Genomic DNA, 17,904 nt, shown 5'->3' with positions numbered 1-17,904 from the left:
GTTATGATTATGCTGTCTATATGTATGTTATCATTTTGTAGTTGAAGTTATGAGTATTGGCTCTATACTGTCTGTATTTCAAATTTGTGCTGTACTTCTGGGAAACATCCCAGAGAAGTTGGTGTTAGCTCTGCCTAGCCTACTTGATGGCCCATTAAGGATCATCAGCTACACAACTGACCCATTGAGAGAAGGCAGATAAGTCTTGTAACTCAGCAAAGTTTGCCCACGTGACTCCAAACTCCATTTTTTTGTAATTTTCCACAGTAAGAACAAAGAAGTGTTCTTACACCTGGGAAAAGCCTATAAAAGTCTGATGCCTCATCTCCATCTGGTCTTCAATCCTACTTCTTACCTCTGGAAGGACGTTGCTACAAACTGAAGCTCTAAACAAAGGACTGATGACCCATCCCAGCAAGGGATGTACTCCGGAGACTTGATTTGAACCTGCAGTTTACTCCATCACTGCTACAAGCCTGAACTAAGAACTTTGCCATTCCTGTATGTAATTGATTTCATTTAACCAATTCTAGCTCTCATCTATATCTTTTTCCTTTTATGAATAAACCTTAAGATTTTAGATTCTAAAGAATTGGCAACAGCGTGATTTGTGGGTAAGATCTGATTTGTATATTTACCTGGGTCTGGTGCTTGATTCTTTGGGATCGAGAAAACCTTTTTCTTTTATTGGGGTGTTGGTTTTCATAACTATTCATCCCCAGGACAAGTGGCACTGGGAGACTGGAGTGTCTAAGGAAATTGCTTGTGTTATTTGCGGTTGGCCAGTGGGGTAAAACCAAAGTCCTCTCTGTCTGTCTAGTTTGGTTTGCCTTAGAGGTGGAAAAACCCCAGCCTTGAGCTGTAACTGCCCTGTTTAAGAGATTTATCCTGAATTGGCACTCTCATTTGGGTTCCACCAGAACCGCATTGTCACAGGGGCAGAGGGATGTTAAGGAGCACCTTACGTGGTCTGAGGTCGACTGCCCTACCTCTCCCTGGGGTTCTGCTGCAGCATTCACCGGGAGCCACTCCCCTAGCCACTCCACTCCATCAGCAGTCCCGTGAGCTGCACCAGCCATCCCATGAACATGCTCTGCTCCACTCCACATCCCACAAACTGCTCTGCCCTACCAGCAATATATCTTTACCCGCCCCCTCCACTCAGCAACATCAGCTCTTTAGTGACTTCAGCTTGTAATCAGGGAACCTCAATGCTGGTGCACCATTGGCCCAAAGTGAATTCAGCTCAGCAGCCTGTAACTAAACTCCTAATAGAATCAAAATTAGCTCTCATATTCTACAGTGGGGAGAGGAGGAGGAGGAGGAACTGCAATTGGTGTTCCAGGCCCTCAAAAGAGACCCATACCATGAAGTACACATACCTGTCTCCAACTCCCTCAATTCACTGGGTTTTGGAACCCATGTCCCTTGTCTATCAAGTGCTACTTAGTTGATAGTGAGTCCTTCTATCATAAAACAGTTCCATTACCCTGATTATGTGAAACAAGGATGACACTTTATTCTTCCTGTCCCAATAACTGAGAAATCGAGGATCCCACAGCAGCCAGAGTGACCATTTGGGCAGCTGTGGTCTCTTACTAGGCGGGGTGGGTGTGCCTATGCAAACAAGATCGCCCCTGAAGTTCTTTTCCACAACTCACCACAATTCACCATCAGATGTCAAGGTAGAGCTCATCCTGACTCTGCTTACACATGTATCATTCTTATATTTAAATTTAGGAATATGAAATATAAATCTGAGATGCTATTGTAATTATGCTAAGCAAGGGCCCTTAATGATTATTTAGGAACTTGATGGCTCCTGTGTACCTGAACAACTGGCTGCAAAGAGTTTTGCTTACTTGTAAGGTTACTGTGTCTAGCTCAATAGACAGGGTTCTGGGGGACAAGGCTGGCAGGGATAATGGGCTCAGTGGTAATTTCAGCACATCAGGTGACAATCCCAAGGGGGTCTCTGTGACTGAACCTATCACAGCCTCCCTCTGGGGTAAGGCAGCATGAAGGATGTCTAATCATCTCCAAGTCACCTTCTGGTGGCTGCATGTAACAAGATATTTCTCCTTTCTTTTTGGGCCATGTGAAAAGATGGCTGATGTAGTATGGTGTGTCCTGCACTTTTCTTGGCAGGGGGTTAAGATGCCACCCTTGGTCGCTGCTCATGGGGCACCAAGGGCCCCACTAATAGCCCAGGAAGATGGTAAAGGAGAAAAAAGAGAGGGTTTTGGGTTTGCTCCCTACTCTGAGTCTCATCCCCTCTCAACTCCTTCGGGTTCTTACCCTCTTCCTCCTTGGGTAGGATACCTTCAGTCCTTAAATGCTGGGGGAGGGAGTTTCCCTCCCCTGCTGGGGCAAAGTCTCCCTTACTCCAGTTTTCTGATCTTCCAAGTTCACAGCACATCTCCAAGCTCCAATCCTCTCTCCTTCTGCCTTCTCTCTTGGCAGCCTGAAGCAGGGATTTTATTAGGTTACTAACAGGGCCATAATTGACTACAGGTGCTCCAGTTAACCTGTAGGGATAGCTCAGTCCAAAGGCTCTCTCATGCTTTGGTAATCCAAACAGCAAATAAAGGGGATCAATGAAGCCCAGCGTAGTCGGCTGTCCTCCCTGGCCTGCCATAAAACGAGCTGCTCCCTGGACTTTTTGCCTTTCTCATGCACTTCTCTTCAGACTTGATTTGTCTGCCCCATTATTCTCCTAATTTATTGGCTGAATGTTTGGCTTCTTTGAACTCAATTTGAAATGTAGCTACAAGTTCAGTGGCTTTGGGAAGTATTCCTGATGCTTTGCACGGGTCTGTCTTTGCATTGTAGCAGTTTTGAAAGAATCTTTGCAGAATCTTTCTTTGAAGCACAACGAGAAAAAGAAAACTAAAATTTTCCTTAATTTCTTTAATGCTAAAGGCTCATAAATTTCAATGGGATTTTTGCTCAGAGAAATATTTCTATGGGTGCCTCAGCTGTGTCTAAAAACTGAAATTGGAGTCTATGTCTACACAGCTCACCTTACAGGAAAACCACCCGGAATGAGGAGTGGAAACTTTTTCCATCTAAACTGGCACATTTTAGTGCTAAAACTTTTGTCACTCAGGTGTTTTGTTTTTTTTTACACCCCTATAGCCACAAATGTATTAACAATGAAAGTGGCAGAGTAGACATAGCCTGTAAGAAAGGAGTGATTCATACTGGTTGGTGATGATCACACTGCAGTCAATTCCTTGACCCAGATTTCATTTCTTATAATGTTCAAAAGGGCAAATAACCAATGCCAGGTTACTGCTCGAACTCCATACTAAAATAGTACAGGAAAAAGGTTTTATATGATACCAGTCTTTGGGATGTAAGTGATGTTAAATTCACCTTAGGCAGAAAGAGCACTCCCCAAAGTTACACATTTCAGCTTTTTTCATTCATATGAAGATTTTACAAGTTACATCTCTCGTTAAAGGTCACTAAAATCCCACCCAGCAGTTTGTTTCACATTCGTACTGGAAGTGGAGAACAGTGGTGGGGAACTTCCCTGGCTTCTGCTGTACCCTAGGGGAAATGGCTACAGAAAGGGTTTGAGTCCCCACTCCCAGTCCCTGTACCCAGAATCCTTTACCCTTCCACTCTCCTGGGTGGCAGAGTCCTAAAGACAGGGCCTAGGGTGTCCCCACTCCAGGGTACTGTATTGACACTGGACGCTTCCCTGGTCCACTGGTCACTACTTTAAATTCTAACCAAATATAATTTAATTAACAACTATAAGAAAAATAAGGAAAAAATGGGAAAGGATCCTGGAAACAAGAAACCTCACTGTGTGGGCACAGGGACATCACAAACACCTGTCTCTGGGATGTAAGGAAAGTTCACTGTCATTTACTCACATGTCCCAGGCCTCCTGCTGAGTCCGTGGCTGCACTGCAGTGATACCACAGGTCAGACACTCCCTCTGGCAGTGGCTACATGCCCTCGGGCTCTTGGTGGCAGGACCCTTCTGCCCAGCACCTGTCCTTTCATCAAATTCACATTTCACTTTCTGAGTCCAGATTTTAAGGTCCTCTTGTCTGGTGACTTCCCCCAGCTACTCATTCTGTTCTGCTATAAACTGGGGCATGGCGGGCATCTGCTGTTCTGGCTCTGTCCCTGAAGCTCGCTGATGTAGCTTAGCCCTGGCTCCCCATCGGCGCAGCTGGTCTGTTCTGGTTCTGGTCTGCTCCAGATGCAGCTCCCCAGCTCTGCCTCATCACTGCTGCTCTGACTCTAGCACAGCTCTGACTCTTCTGGCTCAGTGTGGCTTCACTGGTTCCAACCCGGCTCTGCCTCCTGGGCTGTTTTTCTGGCCCTTGTCTTTCTTGCTGCTGCAGTTCTGCCTCCAGCTCACATTGAGGTGCTGCTCAGGTTTGCCAGAATTCTACTGCATTAATAATAGGGGGGTTTGTTTGTTTTTAATGAACACATTGTTCTCTACATTAAATAACAAATTAAAGCTTTCATTACATACCCGGTACAGATTTGTTCTAAAAAAAAAAAGCTACAAGCCCCAGCAGGAGTTTGTCCACATTAATAGAAAAGCCACCTAGCATCAGAAAGTTGCAATATCTTCTGGTATTCTAGGAGTTATTGAAAAGCTGAGTGACTGGCTGTGTGGGGTTGGAGTCTGATGAGTGAGAAAGGAAAAGTTCAGGTGACGGTCAGAGAGAGGGAACTCAGCAATGGAGAGAGCAGTGGTTGGTGATAGAGTGATAAGACTTAGGTGAGTGGAACTTGTCAGAGTGAACTTGCACATTGCCGAGCTCAGCCATACTAGGAGACAGCACCCTTGATTAACAAGGAGATCTCTTTTCCTCTCTTGTCACACAGGTTTCAAAGCAGTGGCCCCCCAGTGATTAACTTCTGCAGGTGTATTTGCCCACTTTGTCACGAAGCTCTTTGCTTTTGACCCCATAAATGATAGGGTTGAGCATGGGAGGAACAAGAAGATAGAGGTTGCTCAAGATGATGTGAATGTAGGGAGCAATGCCCTGACCGAAGCGGTGCATCAGGTTGGAGAAGAGGCCGGGAGTATAATACATCAGCATGACAGATATGTGGGCTGTACAAGTGTTGATGGCTTTTTGATGGGCTTTCTTAGAGGAGATTCTGAGGATGGCCCTGATGATTAGACCATAGGATAGAGCAATGAGCATCAGGTCTGACCCGATGACTAGAAACACTATCACCAAGCCATATGTCCTGTTGACTGTGATGTCCCCACATGACATCTTCGCTACAGCTATGTTCTCACAGAACGTGGTGGGGATAATGCGGTTGGCACAGAAAGGCAGCCTGCTCAGGAGCAGAGGCATGGGCAGAGACAAGAGAACAGCTCTTAAAAAACCCACTAGCCCTAGCTTAGCTATTCGTCCATTGGTGAGGATGGTGGTATATCTCAGAGGGCAACATATGGCAACATAGCGATCGAAGGCCATTATTACAAGGGTGGCTGACTGCATAATAGAATTCATGTGTAGGAAGAATGTCTGGGTGAGGCAGCCACCCACAGTAATGTCTTTCAGATTGAACCAAAATATACACAATGCCTTCGGCATGAAGGAGTTACATGTGGAAATGTCTGTGAGCGCCAGCATGCAGAACAGCAGGTGCATTGGCTTGTGCAGTGTTGGCTCTTTGCCTACAATAAACAGAAGCATGAAATTTCCCAGCAGGCTGATAATGTAGGAGATACAGAAAGGGATGGAAATCCATTCATGGGCAGATTCCAGGCCAGAGATGCCCGTCAGGATGAAAGTTGAAGGGTCAGAGGGGGTGAGGTTCATACCTGCGATGAGTTGTTCGGTGGGTTGAAAGGGCTCAGAAAAACTCAAGGTGCCTGTGAAGGGAGAGAAGCATGGTGAAGTGGGTTACATGCTTTATAGGAAATAGAACATTAAATATTTTATAGTTATTATCTATCTAGAAAGCCAATCAAGTTAGAGAATGGGCAGCATGATGGCAGATGAAATTTGATATCAATAACTGCAAGTGTGTTTCCATTGCAGGGAAAAACATGAACTCCTCAAACATGTAACAATGTTCTAATTAACTGTATGGTCTCAGAACAGAGATCTAGGTGTCATGATACACAGATCTATGAAACCCTGCTCACAGTGCAAGCATGGAGAGAGACTGAGCAAAACTTTGGGTTCCAGAGGAATGGGATGGGGAATCCTACAGGAAATACAATGCCATGAAAATAGTCTGTCAATGTTTCACCCTCCTTTGGAACCCTCTGTGTAGTACTGGGTACCCTTCTCCCACAAAATATTTCAGATGTAGATGGATTCACGCAAGGGCAATGAGAGTGATCAATGACCTGGTGAAAATGTCATGCACAGAGTGACTGAAAAAAGTGGGATTGTAACCTTAGGCCTTGGCTACACTGGCGCTTTACAGCGCTGCAACTTTTGCGCTCAGGGGTGTGAAAAAAACACCCCCCTGAGCGCTGCAAGATACAGCGCTGTAAAGCCTCAATGTAATCAGTGCCGCAGCGCTGGGAGTGCAGCTCCCAGCGCTGCAAGCTACACCCGTAGAGGATGTGGTTTACGTGCAGCGCTGGGAGAGCTCTCTCCTAGCGCTGGCGCTCCGACCATACTCACACTTCAAAGCGTTAGTCATTAGGGTGACCCCCTCATCACGGTCAAGTCATGCATCTATTGGTGGGTTTCTTACATCTTCTTCTACAGCATCCGGACAGGTCTGATACACGATGCATCTCCTATGTTGGAAAGGAACCAAGTTTCTCCCATGGAAACAGACATTATCATGCTGGGCTGTGACTTTATGCTCAACAGAATGGGCATGAAGGGCAAAAGTTTCTTGGTATTTAAGACTACAGGCCTGCAACTCTGTTACTTCCCTTGTTTTTTTTGGTGAGACACTTTCTTGCAGGCACGCAGCTTTGTCTGAGACATAAGTTAGAGATGTTACGTGACACATGTAAGCAGAGATATGTGCCAGTAATTCAGCTACTTACCCTGCTCATGTTAAAAATAAAAATATTGATTTGACCTCATAAAATCTCAATACTGAGGAATGAATGTACAACACTGGCCATTAATTACTAACAGAGTTGGCTAGAAATGGTCCCAGAGCATCTCAGGTTTAAAGTTTGTTTCCCAGTGGTCCACTGTTTCAGGCTGCTACCATTGGCTATTGTATGTGGCAGCTGTATTTATCTAGGCTCTCACATGTCCCAGAGTTACCTGCTCTCATTATATAATGTGCATAGTCCTTGGTTTGTGAGTTCTTCCTGTGTAGCAGCCCTGGAAGCACCATGCAGTGTGTATGGTTGTAAGAAGAGAAGCTTACACTGGTGTCTTGGCATTTGCCAATCATGTGTGAGATATCTTACTGGTAAGACAAGGGAGCACGTGTGATGGCAGTCACCTCACACCCTGCAGAAGAAGAGCTTTGTGGAGCGTAGGGCAGCTAGGAGATTGTGGGAGCCAAGGATGACTGGGGAGCGTGGAGGAGGTACTGGTGACCAGCAAGATGCTGGAATCAGGACAGTCTAGGATGAGGATGGAGAGTTCTGACATGGGGTCACAGTGTGATGGGATATTTAAACAGCTGAGAAGTAAATTGTGTTGGGTTGTCCCCAGTGTGACACTTGGAACTGGAGAACCACTGAACCCACTGACTCACCAGCCTGGGTTCCCTCTCTCATTGTGCTACTGGGACAAGCTGCAGACGCACTCCTGGTCCTGTGCCTCCACCAGTATTCACACAGGCAGGGACACACCAAGGGGCGATTACATGCAGGCTCTCTGACCAGCCACTGAATGAACCAATAATGGAGAGAATATAGCCAAAATAACCACCAGCTCCCTAGCCTACAACCCCCAACTTGTACTCTCCTGCCCTGTTCCAAACTCCATCCAGTATGAATTTCTTACCCGGTTCACTCCTCTCTCAATATGGAGAGGAGAATGCACACTTCTGATGACTAAGCTGAGATTTTTCCCACCAGATACTTCACTTAAAGGCATACTTGGTTTGCATTAAATCATAAAATAAGTTACTTAACTCAGCTTTGTTTTTTCAGGTTTGCATACATGGGTTAGGAATTCCTTTAGCCTGGATCCAGTTCAGTCTTTTTTCTTCAGGTGTTTCTAGAAGTCCTCTTGTGCGGGGATTGAAGAACCACCAATGATGTCACCCCCTGCCTTATATAACTTTAACAAATATCAGAAACCCTTCGTTTCAAACTTTGGTTCTCAGACCAGTTTGTGGTAAAAGTAGAGACATCCCAAAATGGAATCCAGAGATATGTGGCCAGGTCACATGCTCTTGTAAATAAAGAATCTCCATTACTTAATGACTGTCTGGAGCATTCCCAGGAAGGCTCACAAGGTTGGAGATAAACTTTTCCCGAGGATTACTCTCTTCCCTAAGGGCTCATTGTCCTGAATTGGCCCTCCTCAACCAGCTAACTAGACTGAAAGAATGTTGCCTAGTGGGCTGTATCCAGGTCTAACTATGTTTGAAATACAGATAGAGTGTTCATACAGATACAGATACAGTCAGTGTTCATAACTTCAGATAAAATTGAGTAAAGGCTGTGAAACCCACGCTGCAATTCTGTGGCTTACCAGGGCAAGGAGACCCTGAGACCTGCTAAACACACTGGGGGCCAGGAAAGGTCCCAGTGCCGGCTGTGTACTCACAAATACTGCTGGTGACTAGTTCAGCTTAACAGTGAAATCTTCTAGGAGCTTAAACTCAAAAAGGAAGATTACAGGAAGTGGAAATTTGGACAGATGACTAGGAAGGAGTAAGAAATATTACTAGAGCATGAAGGGGTGTAATCAGGAAGGCCAATACACAGTTGGAGTTGCAGCTAGCAAGGGATGTGAAGGGTAACAAGAAGCGTTTGTACAGTTATGTTAGCAACAAGAAGAAGGTCAGGAAAATGTGGGACCCTTACTGAATGGGGGAGGAAACCTAGTGACAGATGATGTGGAAAAAGCTGAAGTAATCAATGTTTATTTTAGCTCCGTCTTCACAGACAAGGTCAGGTCCCACACTGCTGCACTCAGCAACACGGTATGGGGAGGAGATGAGCAGCCCTCAGTGGTGAAAGAACAGGTTAAGGGCTATTTCGAAAAGCTGGACATGGACAAGTTCCTGAGTCCAGATCTAATGCATCCAAGCGTGCTGGGGGAGTTGGCAGATGTGATTCCAGAGCCATTGGCCATTAACTTTGAAAATCTGTGGCAATTGGAGGAGGACCTGGATGATTGGCACAAGGCAAATATGTTGCCCATTTTTATAAAAGGGAAGAAAAAGAACCCAAGGAACTACAGACCAGTCAGCCTCACTTCAGTAACTGACAAATTCATGGAAAAGGTACTCAAGGAATCCATTTTGAAGTACTTGGAGGAGAGGAAGGTGATCAGGAATTGTCAACATGGATTCACCAAGGGCAAGTCATGCCTGACCAACCTGATTGCCTTCTATAATGAGATAACTGGCACTATGGATATGGGGAAAAAGTGGATGTGACATATCTTGACTTTAGTAAATATTTTCATATGGTCTCCCACAGTATTCTTGCCAGCAAGTTTAAAAAGTATCGATTGTGTTACCGAAATGTTGGATTTGCCTAGCTGAGAGCTAATGACAGCCAGACAGGGATAAGGAAAGGTTGCTTTATTTTGCAGAAGAAAGGAGAGTTTTGTATTTAGGTATAAAAAAATTTTTACTCTATACAAAAACCAAGAATTTTTTATACACACTTACACATAGGCTTTGGTTGCTAGCATTTTACTGGTGGTTAGCATACCCTGCACTTCTACAATTTGTTTTGCAAAAACCAGCCTAGGACCAGCTTTAACTGCCTCAAGACTGATAAGGAAAGACATTTTAAAAGTTCAGGCTACTGTGTTCGTGAAGTGTCCAATTTATCGTAATGGTTGCCAGCTATTATAACTAGCTGTTGGATGAATGGACTATAAGGTGGATAGAAAGCTGGCTAGACTGTTGGGCTCAGTTGGTAGCAATCAATGGCTCGAGGTCCAGTAGGCAGCTGGTATCAAGTGGAGTGCCCCAACAGTCGGTCCTGGTGCTGGTTTTGTTCAACATCTATAATAATGATCTGGATGGTGGGATGAATTGCACTCTATCAAGTGCGCAGATGACACTAAGCTGGCGGGGTGGAGTGGGGTGGGGCGGAGGGGAGATAGATACACTAGAGGGTAGGGATACGGTCCAGAGTGACCTAGACAAATTGGAGGATTGGGACAAAAGAAATCTGATGATGTTCAACAAGGACAAATGCAGAGTCCTGCACTTAGGAAGGAAGAATCCCATGCACCACTACAGGCTGGGGATCGACTGGCTAAGCAGCAGTTCTGCAGAAAAAGACCAGGGGTTCACAGTGGATGAGAAGCTGGATATGAGTCAGCAGTGTGCCATTGTTTCCAGGAAGTCCAAGGGCATACTGGGCTGTATTGGTAGGAACATTGCCAGCAGATCGAGGGAAGTGATTATCCCCTTCCATTTAGCATTGGTGACTCCACAACTTGGGTATTGCACCTAGTTTTGGTCCCCCCCTACAGAAGGATGTGGACAAATTGGAGAGAGTCCATCAGAGAGCAACGGAAATGATTAGGGTGCTGGGGCACATGACTTATGAAGAGAGGCTGAGGGGACTGGGGTTATTTCCTCAGCAGAAGAGAAGAGTGAGGGCAGATTTGATAGGAGCCTTCAATTACCTGAAGGGGAGTTGCAAAGAAGATGGAGCTAGGCTGCTCTCAGATGACAGAACAAGAAGCAATGGTCTCAATTTGCAGTGGGGGACGTCTAGATTGGATATCAATAAACATTATTTCACTAGGTGGGTGGTGAAGCACTGGAATGTGTTACCTAGGGAGGTGGTGGAATCTCCATCCTTAGAGGTTTTTAAGGCCCAGCTTGACAAAGCCCTGGCTGGGATGATTCAGTAGTGTTGGTCCTGCTTTGGGCAGGGGTTGGACTAGATGCCTCCTGAGGTCTCTTCCAACCTTTATATTCCATGATTCTATGAATCTATGAATCACAATACTACATGCTACTCCCCACACTCGCAACAGTCAGCTCTGCCTGCTTGATCAAGTACATCCCATTCTCTGCCCCATATCCCCCACTGCTGGCCACTTGTTGATGTAGGTTTCACACCCCCCACAACTTCCAGGCCTGCAACACCAGTGATATCCCTTAGCCAGGACTAAAACCACATACCAGATCCCAAAGTGACAGCTCACAGCAATATCTCCTTGGACTAGGTTAAATTCAGTGTCTGGCTGCACCAGGGAAAAGGGGTAGGTCAACATGAACTGCCTTTCTGGGAGGTGAAAGGACACCCCACAGCAGCTCAACCAGTGCAGGGAAGGAGGGAGGGACAGACCCAGCATGAGGGAGAGTGGACGTGGAGACTGAAAGGAGCCAGCGTGAGTAACTCTTCCTCAAAATGACACAAAGCTTTAATGTATTGCAGTCCCCAAGAGACCCAGACACCCCTTCCTGAGGTTGCTTTTCCATTCTGGCAATTGTGCATAGTGTGACGAGGCGGTAGTGCGATTTTTCATGAGAGGAGGGATGGTGTCAGAGACATTCTGCTGCAGTGCGGTCCACAGTATGTTACAGTCTGAGACACTCTCCTGCCCAAAGAGGCCTCCTTACACTTCTTTGGTCTGTGCATTAGGCAGGATGTGCATTCTCTATATCGCCTCATTTCAGGACTCCAAGTCACTGTGATCTCAATACCGTATTTTCTGCTGGCCGACCCACTGCTCACACACACAGATTGTGCGTTCCTGGAACTCCCCAGCTGATATTTCCATGGTTGCCTCTAAGCCAGAGACATGCTTATATTATTACTGATTTTTTTACTTCTCATTCTCTGCTGAATCGGAGATGCAGGGGCACAGAGAGAGCAAACTCCTCTGTCCATACAAAAAAAATGTTATCCTAATTGTTTTGAATCTCTAAGTCTGTGATTTTGAAATTTCAGCAATTCTTCTGTCCTGTCAGTTCTATTTTTTTTTTCAGTTCAAATGAGCTCACTCATCCTTAGAGGCCATGAGACCACTCCACTTGAAGTCACTGGAGGCTCATGGTTGGAGTAAATCAGGTCATTTACTACTGTCCGTAGATGTTGATTTAGGGTGAACTCCTGGACATTTGGGGAGTTTAGCCATTGAGACCAGATTCACCTTTAGTGTTTAACTTTCAGCTCCCAGCTTTAAAAATCTCGGCTTTGCTTCCTCGTACAGAGAGCGCTGAGTCGGAAGGAAAGCCCCAATTTATGTGGCATTTTGAGAGGGTATATGAAAGACAGGGATTCCGAACAAGTGGACCCTGATTTTGCTCTCTGGAGTGGCCATGGAAGGCAGAACGTGAGAGCAGAATCTGACCACTGTGCAACCCATTTTTGTGGTGAACCCTCTGGTAACACAGATACCCGCTGCAGAGGCTTTGGCTGCACTTCCTTACATGCAGTGAAGTTACTGAATTGGAAAACTTGAGCAAACCAGAGGGAAAACCACACAGACCCCAAAAGGAAGCTACTGAGACAGATAGAAGGACACGGTAAGAGACAAGGAAATGATTAGAAAAACAAATAACTATTTCCAAAACCTTTGTAGTTCCCATTTTGCCAGGTAAATCCATTTGTGTTATTAACTATACTAAACAGTTCAAATCTTTGTGCTGGTCAATTCTTGCCCAAACAGTTCTTGACTTGAACATTGGAACCCTTCCTCTGTCATTAACACTAATTTTAATACAGAAACAAGCAACTCACCAAAATCCTGCTCAGCAGAGAGAGGAAATCTCCTTACAGTGACAGGAAGGCAGAGTCCTGAGAATCAGCCTATGAATCTCAAATGTCTGAGACTCAGAACATCAGACAACTACCTTTATGATTCAGCTGAACAGTCCCTTTGGACTCTCAGATTGTCCAGGACTCTCTTACAACTCCCTTGGATCCAAGAGCAGCAAGAGGAAAGAGCAGAAAATAGACCCTGGAGAATTTCAGCTTGAGAACGTCCCTGGGAGTGAAAAGATTTGCCAATTCCCTGGGCTCAGATTCTCAGGAGAAACGTAGACTTGCAGAATGTTTAGGCTAACAACTGACGACTATTTTCTTTTCTCTGTGCAATGTACTGTCATCTGTAATATGTGTGGAACTGCTGCCACAATATACAAGACCAAAAATAATTTTCAATTCATTGTAGCAGCGTATCACTGCATACCACCCAGGCAATTGTAATATTCATTCCATTAGACTCTGAAATTCACTGCCAACCTGTGGAGGCCAAAAAATGTGATCCTGAATTGATGCAAACCAATGGTGTGTGTCATGTTCACTCCCCATTCTGAACCCAAGGGTACAGACCTACCTGAAAAACTCTGTAAGCTTATATTCTACCAAATTAAGTTAAAACTTCCCCAAGGTGCAATTCCTTTCCTTGTCCTTTGACGGTATTGTGGCCACCACCAAGTGATTTACACAAAAATTCAGGAAAAGTGTCACTTGGAGTCTCTACTTCCCAAAATATTCCCTCAAACATCTTCACCCCCTTTCCTGGGAAGGCTGGAGTACCGACCAGACCCTTTGTCTCTAGAACACAGAAAATCAAGCAGGTTCTTAAAGGGAGAACTTTACTTAAAGAAAAAATAAAAGAATCACACCTGCAAAATCAGGATAGAAGATATCTTTTCAGGGTAATAAAAAAATTTAAAATACAAAGGTTTCCCTGCTAGGCTTATCTTCAAAGTTACCAAAAAAGAAAAAAAAAAACAAAAAACCCCACAACAGGAATAAAACTCCCTCTTAACATAGGGAATGTTCACAAGCTAAAACAAAAGATAATCTAATGTATTTCCTTACCCTTACTTACAATTTTTGTAAACTTAAATGCATCATTTCAATTATGTTTTCGGGAGATGTTTCACCCGCCTGGTCTCTTTTCCCCCATCACAGATTTGAAAGCATCTTCTTTCCTTTTGGTCATTTTGGTCAGGTGCCAAACAGATTATTTGAGTATCATAGCCCCTTACAGGTAAAATTGTTCAGAACAGCTTCCCAGGTGGGATTCTATGTTACCCTTAACTCTATGTTTATGACAGCGTGGAAAAGTCTTTCTTCTCCTAGGATTATGGCATCAAAGTTACTTGCCAGTATCCCTTTGTGAGGTCGAAAGTGGATATATATCTGGCACCTCCCAACTATTCTAATAGGTCATATTCTCTCTGCATCAAATAAGCATAAAATTTCATTAGTGCGTTGATCTTTCAGAAAACCATGAAGAAAAGGGTTGTGCTAACTTGTGTCAGAACTAGAACCATGGGACTTCTGCACTCACTGTTTGATTCCTTCACTGCTTCCAGAGCCAAATGCCCTGGAGTTCCTCTCACATTTTGTCCCACATTGTAGGAAAGCACAGCCTCAGGATTCCACCCATCTGTTGCCCTGGGGCCATTTCACTATGGTGGTACTTTAGGTAGCTGTGCCCTGCTGGGTGAGAACATGGTGGAAAAGGAGTCAAACAATTGCTACATCTGAATCTTTTGTTTGGGATACAGGCCCTCCCTCATGCTTGTGTCACAAGTGTCTGGAGCCTTAACATGGGTTCTGAAGAGTATGAGTGTGACACATTTTCATCTCAGGGTGCAATCTGTGAGCCGAGGAAACTGCTGCACCCCTCTAACCACCCAGATAGTGGGCCATTTTTCGCACTGCTTTGCTGGTGATTCATCCTCTCCCAACCCGATTATCACCCAACACGACAGCGGATGGCACCACACACCCAACTGAGCTATCTGAAGGCTTACCTAAGCCACCCAAATACAAAAAGCAGACACCATCCAATTTGCCAGTTCACTAGGCTCACACCCCTGACTCAGGGCCCCCTGGGGGTGGGGCAAGTGGGGCAATTTGCCCCAGGCCCCCATGAGAGTTTTCGGGGCCCCTGAAGCAGGTCCTTCACTCGCTCCGGGGGCCCCAGAAAACTCTCGCGGGGCCCGGGCCCCCAGAGCTTCTTCCACTCTGCGTCTTCGGGGGTGGAGGGTCCTTCCGCCCTGCTGCTGAATTACTGCCAAAGCGGGACCAGCCGCTGAAGTGTTGGGTCCCGCTTCGGCAGTAATTTGGTGGTGGGGGACCCCCTCCACGGGTCTTCGGGACACTTTGGTAGCAGGTCCCGGAGCGGAAGGACTCCCCGTGGCTGAATTACTGCTGACGCGGGGGCCCCCCACCACCGAAGACCCCAGGCCCCCTGAATCCTCTGGGAGGCCCTGTCCAACTGAAGTATAAACGCAGAATTATACTGTCTTGGTCTTGTAGCCCACAGTCCAGTGTGCTTCAACAGCAGCCCTGGGAACTACCAGCTGTGGACTACAAACTGCGGCATGTTGGGAGAACTCCCTGGTTCCTGCCAGGATGTACCCTCTGCCCACCCCCAGCAAGAGGTCTCAGCACTGACTGAGCTGGGAGCATGTAGCATAGAACCTCATACTGGGCCAGTGAACATTAAGGTGAGGGGGGCGCTATACACTGCACAGAGATCTGTACAATGTAATCTCATTAATAGAGTTGTGTTCTGGAGAGAAACGAATGTGACATCCAAAGCACAGGAACTGTCTGTCCATCTCAGGCTCACGTGGCCATATATGTAATAGACACATAACTCCCCGATTCCCCACAGGGTTTTGTGATCTCCCCAGAGAATCTGCAGCTGTGAATGCTCCTCTTTCTTTCGTTAGTTTCCACCTTCGTAAGTCTCTGTATCAGACATTTGCCTGAGATATTCACTTTAGTTAACTATTGAATAGGACTTGTAAAAGAGATTTATATTCTATCCCCCAAGATGGACTTGGTCTCTCACAGGGCTATGAACACTATTTTCAGCTTTTCACCTCTAAGGCATTGGTCTAAATTGGGCTAAGCTAGAATGTAACTGCTTAATACACAACTTACCCCCCTGCAGAAAGCACTTCCCACTTTACAAACTTCACTGAATAACCCTGCCCTAGTGGATGAGATCTGAGTTCATCTAGTCCAGTAACCTATTGCTGACAGTGAACAGCCCCAGGTGCTTCCGAGGGATCAGATTCTGTCTCCAAGCTCTGTGGGCTCAGCTGCCCCTCTGTAGAGCTTGGGTGCCACTCGCAGTAGCTTGTGGATATCTTCATCATGCAAACTTCCCCTCCCCTCATCTTTAACAATGGAATAGCTCACAAGGTCACTGTTTCAATGATCTTCACTGGGCAGCCGGGGTAACACCCCAATAAGATGCACAGGGGCACAGCAATTGTCTCAAGCTACCTGAAAATAACTAAAAGCCAAATGCAGAAATAATAGCACTTTGAGTATCCACTTCCTGTCTCAGGTGGATGCCGTGCTGGGTGACTGTACCGGAATGGGGATTCTGAGGCAGTGTTATGTATAACTCTCTTACGCTTCTCCTTGTCCTACACCTCAATATCACTCTTTGCTGGAGCCCTGGCCACAGCTCTGTCTTTTCTGGACTTTTCAGAAAGCGTTTCACAGAGTGAAACCTTGGAGCTATTGTGTGTAAAACCGTGACAAAGAGACGTTAACAGTTCCCAGTTTGTTTCAAGGAGAGCATACCATACACCTTTTAATGCAGACTCTCTATATCCTAATAAGAAGGAGAGGAAGGAAGATGAAAAAATATGAGTAGGATCTGATGGGAAACAGTCAAATGAAAATCAAACTACATAATAGCATAGATATTGTTGGCATTATATATATATACACACACACATGCATACACACATATATACATATATTGTTAAGATATATTTAGGCCTGTTTGTAAAGGTCTACATATTAAGAATTCAGGTGTATTCTTATCACTAAGCTAGTTATAGAGAAATAAAAGAAAGAATCACAATCACTGTCTGCCAGTGTAAGGGCCTTTTCTCACTGTGACAGTCTGAGGCCTGGTTCTTAGGCTAAGGCCTTTGGCTAAGCAGTAGAGGCAGCAGTAAGCTGGGAAGCCAATGATTACATTCTCATATTGTCTAGTGCTAGATGATAAACTGAATGTCATGTGTTACTAGATCAAAAAACTTGCATTGGTTTAAGTCTATTCCATCTCCCCAGTTCCCTTTATCACCGAACTTCTTATTGCCCCCAAAAGCCATGAACTGTAGTCCTACCCTTTAAATTCTGTATTAGCTAAGTCCCTATTTCCATTTTTATGCCCAGGAGTGATGTCAAACTAACAGGGATTTCACACACAAATCATCCCTTTTCAAATACTGACAGAACACGAGCACTCCATCAGTCTTTTGGGATATGCCTGGTGTTCTAATATTTATTAAAAATTAACATTAGCGGGACAGAGATCTCCTTGGACAGCTCTTTTGGGACTCTCTGGATACGAAATATCTGGGGATGCTGATTTAAAAAACTTGATCCCTAGTAGATGCTGTTTTCCATCCACCATACCTACCAGTGGGCCACATAGAAGCTCATGGTCATGACTACAGCATCCTGCTTCTTTCAAATACAGCACAGAAAGGTTTGCTAAACATTTTTGTCCTTTCTGCGTTATTATTAACAGTGTGACCACCTCCATTTAGTACAGGCCTGTACTGCTATTAGGATTTCCTTTTTTCTAATGTACTTGCAAATCTTCCTCTTTTTTCCCTTGGCCCTGCCGGCCATGGGTTAGTTTCTGGTGTCTTTTGCTTCCTAACGCATCTTCTACAGTTCAAAACTTCTAATTTGTATCAATTGCTACCCACTTCCCCTGCTTTAAAGGTACTGATGGATGATCTCCTGTCAATGGACATGCTCAGCCTCCTGGATCTCTTGGCATTATTTGACACTGTTGGCAATGAGATACTGTT

General features: G+C 45.2%; 1 protein-coding gene across 1 annotated transcript; it reads right to left on the bottom strand.

The window, feature by feature from the left end:
- Window positions 1–4,889: 4,889 nt before the first annotated feature.
- On the bottom strand, window positions 4,890–5,819 carry LOC115641894 (olfactory receptor 52N4-like). Its single transcript, XM_030545252.1, has one exon. It carries the CDS (start codon window positions 5,817–5,819, stop codon window positions 4,890–4,892), a length of 930 nt encoding a protein of 309 aa, XP_030401112.1.
- Between the last annotated feature and the right edge of the window lie 12,085 nt (window positions 5,820–17,904).

This window comes from Gopherus evgoodei, unplaced genomic scaffold (assembly GCF_007399415.2).
Source record: "Gopherus evgoodei ecotype Sinaloan lineage unplaced genomic scaffold, rGopEvg1_v1.p scaffold_36_arrow_ctg1, whole genome shotgun sequence".
Taxonomy (NCBI): Eukaryota; Metazoa; Chordata; order Testudines; family Testudinidae; genus Gopherus; species Gopherus evgoodei.
The sequence above is the reverse complement of the archived record's forward strand: the minus strand, read 5'-3'. Positions and strand labels throughout refer to the sequence as shown.